General features: G+C 35.7%; 1 protein-coding gene across 1 annotated transcript; it reads left to right on the top strand.

Moving 5' to 3' along the window:
- Nucleotides 1-3703: 3703 nt before the first annotated feature.
- On the top strand, nt 3704-5668 carry LOC132803962 (uncharacterized). Its single transcript, XM_060817829.1, has 2 exons — nt 3704-3972; nt 5488-5668. Exons 1-2 carry the CDS (start codon nt 3704-3706, stop codon nt 5666-5668), a joined length of 450 nt encoding a protein of 149 aa, XP_060673812.1.
- Nucleotides 5669-11835: the final 6167 nt, after the last annotated feature.

Genomic DNA, 11835 nt, shown 5'->3' with positions numbered 1-11835 from the left:
TTGAACAAATTTGGCCAAGTGAACAATATGTGGGTTTAAGTTGACTTCTTCAATAGCCAATATTTTTTGTTTGACTGAGGTTCCATTGTGTAGATCTCGTCGATACGAGTTCATAGACTGGCAACACGCAAAATTTTGAGATACGGATAAAAAGTTATGGTTCTAAGAATTTTAAGCATAAATTTTATATCAGTGCCCAAGCCAGTCACCAGTTTTTATCTGTTAGTGACCTAGGCTCTACATAAGCCTCGTTAAATGTGTCAAACAGGAAACCAAATTCCAAAATACCCTTTTCAGCCCCAAAACCCCATAAATTCTCTCCTCAAATCCATGGGTTCGAACTGGATTGTTTCGACCCGTTTACCGTTGAACCGGATCATTGCCGTTTTTGCCCATTCTGGCCACCAACCTTGTGCATGCACCAGCCAAGGAGGAAACCCACATCGAGGTGAGCTTGGCCGTAAAATTTCACGGCAAACGGTGGCCGGACGAGCCCGGATATGGCTCGCGAAGACGGCGGCTGCCGGCGAGGTGGGTCGTCGGATTTTCTCATTTTTTGGTTGTTTCAGGCCAACCCATATACCTTTCTCACTATTTTCAACCCCTCTAAGCTCATTTCCGTGGTTATTTTGTCCAGATTCCTCACTGTTTGAAAGATCCGACAACGGGAAGTTCGGTCATTGCTTCAATAGTGTTTTTCAGCCATCGGAGGAAACTTTGGACCAAGGTGAGCATACTGATGAATTCCTTGTCTCTTGGGCTTTCTTTCAATATAAATTTTGTGAATTTTGGAGGTCGTTTGATAATTTTTTCATTTTATGGTCAATTAGTTAATTTTCGAATAAGTTGAGATTGTGTTTGGAAAAATTGGTCAAATTAGTTAAAATTGGAGTTGGATTAATGAAATTGGATATTATTAGGACCCATTAGATGGTTCAATTTTGAAAAATTAGGCTTCGGGTGAAAATTCCCAATTTTGGGTACCGGATCCTAAGGGTATGCGGTGTAATTGGACTGTTAGGTGTCCAGTTTATGTAATTTTATAGTACCATAAATTATTTTAAGACATTTGGGTCATACAAGTGTCTTTGGTTTAGTTATTTAGAGCTTGAGGAATATTTTATTATATTACAGGCACTTAAGTTGAGCCTGGAGGTGATCCTACAGTTGAGCAGGAGTGAGCATCTATAGTACTGTGAGTGGTTATATCATTTTTAAATGTTTTGGGCATATAGTATAATATATATGTGGTTTAAATATTTTACGTATATACCATTTGATTGAAATGTTGTTTTATAAATATATAAATATTTGCTTTCACATATATGTGTTATCATTTTATATGACTTTTGATAATATTTTAAGTGATTTTTAATTTTAATGGATCCATAAATAAACTTGTGGTATTTAAATATCTTGGTAATTAAATTGAGATTTTAAATCATTTTGGAAACCATTTGGTTTGAGAAACCAGATTGAAAATCATATGATTGAAAATTATAATTTGATGCGCTTAAAATTGGTTGATGGTGAATATATTTCACTGTAATATTTCTGGTTTTCATATGAAATGATGTTTTGAGATTTTTGAAGTTTTTAAATAAGCGGTGGAAGTCTAAATATTAGATTATGATTTATGATACAATATCATTTGGAAAAGTATATATATAATCTTACAAGATTGTTTCAAGGTTAGTATATTGGTTATCTTTAAATTGATGTAACATGTAATGCCAATATCTTGGATCAATATTATATTATATTATATTACAGCGCACTGGGTTTACCATGGTGCCATGAGGTTGGTTTCATCCAATGGTTATCTATTATTACCATGGACTGTGAGGTCGGGTTTATCCGAAGGTTTATTATTATTATTACCACGGTGCTGTGAGGTTGGTTTCATCCAACGGTTATCTATTATTACCATGGACTGTGAGGTCGGATTTATCCAACGTTTTATTATTATTATTACCACGGTGTCGTGAGGTTGGTTTCATCCAACGGTTATCTATTATTACCACAGACTGTGAGATCGGGTTTATATCCGACAGTTTACTATTATTATTACCACGGTGCCTTGAGGTTGGTTTCATCCAACGGTTATCTATTATTACCACGGACTATGAGGTCGATTTTATCCGATGGTTTATTATTATTACCACGGTGCCATGAGGTTGGTATCATCCAACGGTTTATTATTGCCACGGACTGTGAGGTGGGGTATGTCCCGACGGTTAATTGATGCTGCCATGACAACTTTCGTATATCGAGGGTCGTGAGATGGGTGTCTCCCACGGTTTACAGATTGGTACATCATTTGGTACATTGTGTACGTTTGAACATATTGTTGATTTACAAATGTTATGGTGATTTCTGCATTTTCATATTAATTTGGTGGAACTGTATTTATTATATTTTATGCTCAAATATTTATATCTTGACTTGAGACATTTTATAATATTACAATGATCGTTCATTTTATATTTGAGCATCGGATTTGTGATATTAATTTGGGGTACAAGTTTGGACTTTGTGAAATGATTTTTAAATGGGGAACTTTTCAAACGAGTGGAACGAGAGATCTTAAGAGAAAGATTTTTCAGAAATAAATTATTATTTTTCTATTATACTATGCCACTCACTGAGATTTTTTAACTCATGTTTTATTTGTTTTAAATTCGTTCCCCTAGGCCGAGGCAGCTAGTAGCAGTCTACCTCGTGCACAGCCTATCGTTTGTTTCCTTCCACTATAGCAGCCGTATTTATCCTTTTTTTATCTATTGTTATCTTCTGGACTTATTTATTACTTATTTGTACTCCTAGACTTCGTTAACACTTTTAGAATGCTCTGAACTTAAATATGGGACTCAGTAGAGACCAAGTATGTGTGTAGTTATGGCCTATAGTACAGTAGGCCAGTTGTGGACTTTACGCTGTTGTGGATTTATTTTTATATATACATATTGAGGTATTATTGTTATCGCATGTGTTCGTTGTTCACATTTTAAGGTGAGGTTCCATTGGATATTCTTTAAGGATTGCCTAGTGGTACTTCACCAGACGGGACCATCTGGGAGATCCTAGGAGGATTCCCGGGGCGGGTCCTGTCAGCTTAGTATCAGAGTTTTAGGTTCTAAATTCCTTAAGGTTGTGCATTGCTGTACAACTCATCCTATGTTTCGCCTTCTATACCTACCATTTTGTTGGTGTTAATTATATTTTGACCGGTTCTATCATATAAAATTTTTCTTGATGTCGCGAGGAGGTAGACATGGTTACCGGCATGTTACAGCTAGAAGTACAGATGCATCCACTTATAAGGAGCATCTTGTCGAGCGCCTAGCTCAATCACTCGAGAGGAGTGGGTTTACTAGGTATTTTGGTAATTAAGCTCGTAGACTTGGAGCAGTGAGTTGTGGTGGCTCCAAAGATCCTATGCAATGTCCGAATGAGGACAATGTCACATTAGTTAGCTTTATGCTAGAGGGAAATTCGAGGAAGTGGTGGACGTATGAAAGGACTAAGAGACATCACCCTTGAACATAGTTTAAGATTGCATTTTACACTGAGTTTTGTTCTCCAACCTTTATTAAGATTAAGATGTTAAAGTTGAGACACCACTCAGGGTTCAGGACAATGGACAGTGAACAACGATAACAGCCTTTTTGTTTTTAGAGATCTGCAGTCCAAGGTAGCTTATATGGTAGGTTTTATGATGGGTAGTGCCAGTAGGATGGATCATGCTTTCATTACAAGCAGTCGGAACACTTTAAAAATGATTAACCTTATCGAGAATATGGTCATGCTAGAGCTTTACGATCGGGTGCACAATTTCAGTAAATTGGTGAATACAAAGTACGTGATACATATACATGCTAGACTTCATGAGGTTTTACCAACACTGGACAATGGTCGTCATCCACAGCTAGAGGCAGAGGTCAGAGAGGACTACTATTTGCCAGAGGCGAGGTATATGTTATGATCAGTTAAGATGCACGAATCACCCTGATGTTGTGACAGGTATATTATCTATGCTTGGTAGTGACGGACATATTTTATTGGCCCAAGGACCACATGCTCTTTTGTTTTATGTGAATATGTTGCACAAGTCAGGATGACTCCAGTTCCTTTGGGATGTTACTTGAAAAATTTCCACCTTCGCAAGAGGGTTTGTTTGACCTAGTCAAATGTTCGAAAGTAGTTTTCGTTTCATGGAAATTAAGATTCTTAATATTAGTGTCTGATATAGATAAAGTTTGGTTGATGCATTTCGATGATCTGATGTAGAAAACAACTTATTGAGAACTAAGATGTAAATCTCATAAGTTGGTTTGTGGCATCTGCTTTTGGGTAATGATTTTAGATATTGGTTTTGATATTTTATTTTCTTCGAGACTGAGGATTTTATGCCAACAATATTTTATGGATCTAAGGTGGTTTATATACTTGATGATAACTTAATCTCCTAAGGAATATGAATTTTTGGGGCACAGCTAGAATATAAGAAAGTGATTAATGTTTCCTTATGGTTTGAGGATCTAGTAACTAGTTTTTAGTACTTGGTTGTGATATTAGAATTAAGATTTATATTAGAATTAAGATTTAAATTTCTTTGTTGCTTGAGGTATAAATTCTTGGAGTTTGTTTGAAATTGGAAGAATTTGAGGTTTCTTCAAAAATGTATTTGAGATGACGAGAGGACGAGGACGAGGACTTGATCTTTTGGCTTCATATTTCTTGGTGTTGACAATCTTGAGGATTTCTTTTAGGCTTTATAAGCAATCTATAGCTCTCCATTGGAATAAAAAATAAGGAACTTTGTTTTATGACTTTGATGAATTTGGTTAAAAGAAAGATGTTTGTCGAGGTTAAGGAAATTGGATAATCAATGAGGAACATGGATCTTATAATTGCAAGTACTAGGAGTGTAATCGAAGGCAAAAAGAATAATTTACATTTTAACTTTGTGACATTGGTATTTGGTTTGAAGAAATTAGATTTAAGTTTGAAGCCTTCTTTTTGAATTGATGGATGGATTTTCTTTTAGAAAGTTATGAGTTGTTACTTATGCTTCTAGACGGTTGAAGAAGCAGAATTATCCGACTCATGAGTTAGGGCTTACTGCAATGATCTTTATATTGAAAGCTTGGAGGCACTACTTGTATAGAGTTGCTTGTCGGACTTTTACTGATCATAAAAGACTCAGAAGAAGTTGAACTTAAAGCAAAGGAGATGGATAAGATTGCTCAAGGATTATGATTGCACTATTTCTTTGATGTTTGAGTTGCACAATTGGGTGTTAATTTGTGCATGCATACTTCATGAGGACGTTTTACTAGCTTTTAACTACGACCAATACTTATGGATTGTGTTTTTGAGGTCCAATTTGAAGTCCCTTACTTGATGACTTAAGAAGGAAAGTTAAACAAGGGGGAAGTCAGATTTCGCTATTTAAGGCAATAGAGCATTGGTGATTGGTTCTAGGCTTTGTGTTCCTGCAAATGAAGAGCTGAAAAGGCAAGTACTAGATGAAGCTCATAGTTCTGCATATACTATGCACCCCGGTAGCACCAAGATGTACCATACCCTGAAAAAGCATTATTGGTGGGCAGGGATGAAAAGAGAAGATGCTAAATATGTATCCAAGTGTTTCATTTGCCAATAAGTGAAAGTAAAGAGACAAAAGCCTTTTGAACTTCTATAGCCTTTACCCAATCCAGAATGGAAATGGAAACGCATTACAATGGATTCTATATTCAAGCTTCCTTCAACAGTTCAGAGACATGATGATATTTGAGTGATCATGGATCGACTCACCAAGTCCGCACATTTCTTACCCATTCGTGAGAGGTTTTCTCCGCAGGAGTTAGCGAAACTCTTAATGAATCATATAATGAGCTTGCATGGAGTGCCAGTATCGATTATATCAGACAGATATCCACAGTTCACTTCGAGGGTTTGGCGAAGATTAATGAATGAACTTGGTGTCAAGTTGAATTTGATTACCGCTTTTCACCCTCAGACCGATGGGCAATCTGAGAGGACTGTTCAGACATTAGAGGATATGTTGAGGTCATGCGTGCTGCAGTTGAAAGGAAATTGGAATGAGTATCTACCTTTGGCAAAGTTCACCTACAACAACAGTTATTACTCGAGTATTGATATGTCACCTTATAGGGCATTGTATGGGAGACAATGTCGGACTCTATTATGTTGGAATGAAACATGTGAAAGAAAACTTCTAGGCCTTGAAATGGCACAAGCGACAGTGGACAAGGTCAATATTATACGGGCCAGGTTGAAAGCAGCACAAGACAGGCAAAAGAGCTATGCGGACATGCGTAAAAAGGATCTCAAGTTTGAGATTGGTGATCGAGTATTCTTAAAGCTCTCTCCTTGGAAAGGTGTAGTATGTTTTGGACGAGGGAAGCTAAGTCCTTACTACATTGGACCATATGAGATAGTAGAAAGGATAGGTCCAGTGGCATACAGGATCGACTTGCCGGAGGAACTTTCTCGAGGTCATGATGTTTTTCACATCTCCATGCTTTGCAAGTATATCTCAGATCTATCACATGTGTTGGAGACATCGGAGTTTGAGTTGAGGGACGACTTGTCTTATGAGGAGCAGCCAGTGCAGATTTTAGGAAGGGAAGAGCAAAGGCTTCGCAACAAGACTATACTTTTGGTGAAGGTTCTTTGGAGAAATCACCTTGTCGAGGAGGCGACTTAGGAGCGAGAGGATCAAATGCGGAGTCAGTATCCTCACCTCTTCCAAAACTAAGGTACGAATTTCGTGGATGAAATTTCTTTAAAAGGGGTAGGGTGTAACACCCCGTACCAAAAATACACATGATTAAACAACTTTGAGCAAGTTGACTAAGTTTGACCAAGTGCACAATATGTGGGTCCAAGTTGACTTTTTTAATAGCCAATATTTTTTGTTTGAATAAGGTACCATTGTGTAGATCTCATCGATACGAGTTCATAGACTGGCGGCACGCCAAATTCTGAGATACGGATAAAAAGTTATGGTTCTGAGAAGTTTTAAGCATAAATTTTATATCAGTGTTCAAGCCAATTTCCAATTTTTGTCTGTTAGTGACCTAGGCTCTACATAAGCCTTGTTAAATGTGTCAAACAGGAAACCAAAATCCAAAATACCCTTTTCAGCCCCAAAACCCCATAAATTCTCCCCTCAAGTCTGTGGGTCCGAACTGGATTGTTTCGACCCGTTTACCGTCGAACCAGGTCATCGCCATTTTTGCCCATTCCAGCCACCAACCTTGTACATGGGCCAGCCAAGGAGGAAGCCCACGTCGAGGTGACGTTGGCCATAAAATTTCATGGCAAACGATGGCCGAACACGCATGGATCTGGCCGGCGAAGGCGACGGTGGCCGGCGAGGTGAGTCGTCGGATTTTCTCATTTTTTGACCCCTTGAAGCTCATTTCCGTGGTTATTTTGTCCAGATTCCTCACCGTTTGAAAGATCCGACAATGGGAAATTCGACCGATGCTTCAACACTGTTTTTCGGCCACCGGAGGAAACTTTGGACCAAGGTGAGCATACTGATGAGTTCCTTGTCTCTTGGGCTTTTCGTCAATATAAAGTTTGTGAATTTGGAGGTCGTTTGAAAATTTTTCCATTTTTGGGTCAATTAATTAATTTTCGAATAAGTTGGGACTGTGTTTGGACAAAATTGGTCAAATTAGTTAAAATTGGAGTTGGATTAATAAAATTGGATATTATTAGGACCCATTAGGTGGTTCAATTTTGAAAAATTAGGCTTTGGGTGAAAATTCCCAATTTTGGGTACCGGGTCCTAAAGGTACGCAATATAATTGGACTGTTAGGTGTCCAGTTTATGTAATTTTATAGTACCATAAATTATTTTAAGACATTTGGGTCATACAAGTGTCTTTGGTTTAGTTATTTAGAGCTTGAGGAATATTTTATTATATTACAGGCACTTAAGTTGAGCCTGGAGGTGATCCTACAGTTGAGCAGGAGTGAGCATCTATAGTACTGTGAGTGGTTATATCATTTTTAAATGTTTTGGGCATATAGTATAATATATATGTGGTTTCAATATTTTACGTATATACCATTTGATTGAAATATTGTTTTATGCATATATAAATATTTGCTTTCACATATATGTGTTATCATTTTATATGACTTTTGATAAAATTTTAAGTGATTTTCAATTTTAATGGGTCCAAAAATAGACTTGTGGTATTTAAATATCTTGGTAATTAAATTTAGATTTTAAATCATTTTGGAAACCATTTGGTTTGAGAAACCAAATTGAAAATCATATGATTTTAAGCATGATCAAATATTTTATAATTTTATGTGCTTAAAATTGGTTTATGGTAAATATATTTCACTGTAGTATTTATGGTTTTCATATGAAATGATGTTTTGAGATTTTTGAAGTATTTAAATAAGCGGTGGAAGTCTTAATGTTAAATTATGATTTATGATACAGTACCATTTGGAAAAGTATATATATAATCTTACAAGATTGTTTCAAGGATAATATATTGGTTATTTTTAAATTGATGTACCATGTAATGCCAATATCTTCGACCAGTATTATATTATATTATATTACAGCGCATTAGGTTTACCACGGTGCCGTGAGGTTAGTTTCATCCAAAAGTTATCTATTATTACCACGGACTGTGAGATCGAGTTTATCAGACGGTTTATTATTATTATTACCACGGTGCCGTGAGGTTGGTTTCATCCAACGGTTATCTATTATTACCATGGACTGTGAGGTCGGATTTATCCAACGGTTTATTATTATTATTACCACGGTGCCGTGAGGTTGGTTTCATCCAACGGTTATCTATTATTACCATAGACTGTGAGATCGGGTTTATATCCGACGGTTTATTATTATTATTACCACGGTGCCTTGAGGTTGGTTTCATCCAACGGTTATCTATTATTACCACGGACTATGAGGTCGAGTTTATCCGACGGTTTATTATTATTACCACGGTGCCATGAGGTTGGTATCATCCAACAGTTTATTATTGCCACGGACTGTGAGGTGGGGTATGTCCCGACGGTTAATTGATGCTTCCACGACAACTTTTGTATATGGAGGGTCGTGAGATGGGTGTCTCCCACGGTTTACAGATTGGTACATCATTTGGTACATTGTGTACGTTTGAACATATTGTTGATTTACAAATGTTGTGTTGATTTCTGCATTTTCATATTTATTTGGTGGAACTGTATTTATTATATTTTATGCTCAAATATTTATATCTTGATTTGAGACATTTTATAATATTACAATGATCGTTCATTTTATATTTGAGCATCGGATTTATGATATTAATTTGGGGTACAAGTTTGGGTTTTGTGAAATGATTGTGAAATGGGGAACTTTTCAAACGAGTGGAACGAGAGATCTTGAGAGAAAGATTTTTCAGAAATAAATTATAATTTTTCTATTATACTATGCCACTCATTGAGATTTCTTTATCTCACGTTTTATTTGTTTTAAAATCGTTCCCCTAGGCCCAGGCAGCTAGTAGCAGTCTACCTCGTGCACAGCCTATCGCTTGTTTCCTTCCACTACAGCAGCCGTATTTATCCTTTCTTTATCTATTGTTATCATTTGGACTTATTTATTACTTATTTGTACTCCTAGACTTCGTTGACACTTTTAGAATGCTTTGATATTAAATATGGGACTCAGTAGAGACCAAGTATGTGTGTAGTTATGGCCTGTAGTACAGTAGGCCGGTTATGGACTTTACGCTGTTGGAGATTTATTTTTATATATACATATTGAGGTATTATTGTTATCGCATGTGTTCGTTGTCCACATTTTAAGGTGAGGTTCCGTTGGATATTCTCTAAGGATTGTTTGGTGGTACTTCACCAGACGGGACCGTCCAGGAGATCCTAGGAGGATTCCCAGGGCGGGTCTTGTCAGCCAAAATGAATGTTGTTCTAAGGAAACAGGCTGGAAACTATAATGCACAAAAAGATACGGACTATACAACTTTTAACAGCACATAAACTAGGGACAAAGTTCGGGGGGAGGGGCATCTCACAAGCTTGAATATGTTATTTTGTTTGTTGGGGCTTTCTATTGCCTTTCTACAGAAGCTGAGGGGAACCATCCAACCTTGCCATTGCACTCGCCTTTCGACCATCCATGAGGGGCCACCTAATGGATATCAATAGCATGCAAAATGATCATGATCAGACAAAAGCTCATTTCTTTGTTGTCGAAATATGTTAGGGATCCCTCATATAACTTAAGTAAGATATTCTAATTTCAGCTGTTAGTTCATTTTGGATGGATGAGATGAATTTGAAAATAAAAACCTATAAGGTCAAAGCTGAACATTATTCGCACTAGGGAAATGTTATGTTAATGTAGAAACACTAGTTTACTTAGAAAATAAGGTTTAAAAATTATCTAATATTCATTGGACAATATATTTCTGTTAACACTCGGTCATAGCTCTGAATGCTTTCTGCTTTGCATATAATGTCAAGGAATCTAAGGAATTCTTATATACGCCACAAATAAGATACTTAAGCAAGGTGCACCCTAAGCTACAACATCCATTAGGTCACTTACTTTGAGATTTTCCCAACTACTTATGCTATATCTATCAAGTCATGAGTTTAAATATTAATGTATATATATAACTTCAAAAGGAATAGGCTAATCAGAAAAGTTGAAAACCTTACTCCAAATTTGATAGATGAAATGGGAACGACGTTCTCATTTAGCACCTCAAGTATATATGTTTATGCGATTTGGAATGTTAGGACATTCCTCATTATCTTAGTTACATAAAGAAGCAAATTGTTTTTGTGGTGCTAAAATGTACTAGACTTTGCATGTTTTGAAAAGTATACCAAAATCGCTTTCAAAAGTACTTTCAAATTTGTCTTCGAAGAAATCTTTTTAAATGAGTTTACCATATTTTCAGTATTAATAGAAAAAACCTCGCCAAACTTTCCCTGACCTTGTTTCAACAAACAAATGTTATTTCGATAAATATGAAAGCCTATAATCACAACCTGAAAATCTGAAGAAAGACAGCTGTATTTAAAATTAGCAAAGGGCAGAGTACTTGGCGAACCACAACATAATCATCAATTGATAAACTCAGCTCCCCTTCTACTTCAGCATCAAATTGGTATATAACCTACAAGATGAAGTATTTCTAATAATATATTTCTTCCTAAAAAGAAAGGCAGAATGAAATAAAAAGTAAACTAAGTACAATGGTAACAAACCTACATGATAAATGCATTGGGACGTTAAAGTATCCGATGTATCTCTCCCTATCTCTTTTTGTTAGAGTGTATTTAGGACGCCAAGTGCCATCTGACATCACTTAGTATATAGTTTGGTGAATCAAGTATACATCCTATATATGTTTAAAATAACATTTTTAATATATATTTATTTAATTAATTCTTTTTTAAGTATTTAATTAATCATTTATTAAATTTATTTAATTGTTGAAATTTAATATTTAATATATCATATTATTTTCACTTTAATTGTACTTATTTATTTTTTTAAATGAATATTCTTGGGACTTATCTAAATAATATTTTATTTCATTTTAATCTTATTTTAATTTTATTTTATCCCATTTTGTCTTATTTAATTTCATTTCTTATAATAAAATTTAAATCTTGGGAATACACAATTATGGATCTTTATGAAAATGATTTTAAACAGGAACTTTTCAAATTGAGTGAATGAGTAAAGGTTTTGAGAGAAATTTATTTTTTTTTCTAAATTTCTAATTTGATTTTCTCAAATTTTTC

This window comes from Ziziphus jujuba, chromosome 6 (assembly GCF_031755915.1).
Source record: "Ziziphus jujuba cultivar Dongzao chromosome 6, ASM3175591v1".
NCBI lineage: Eukaryota > Viridiplantae > Streptophyta > Magnoliopsida > Rosales > Rhamnaceae > Ziziphus > Ziziphus jujuba.
This window is presented reverse-complemented; position numbering and strand designations above follow the sequence as displayed.

What these genes read in the sequence shown, in the direction of transcription:
- LOC132803962 (XM_060817829.1), top strand. Translation starts at nt 3,704, where the DNA reads ATGGTAGGTTTTATGATGGGTAGTGCCAGTAGGATGGATCATGCTTTC. An exon ending in TACTATTTGCCAGAGGCGAG is followed by an intron (nt 3,973 to 5,487) that starts GTATATGTTATG and finishes GATTGGTTCTAG; the next exon opens with GCTTTGTGTTCCTGCAAATG.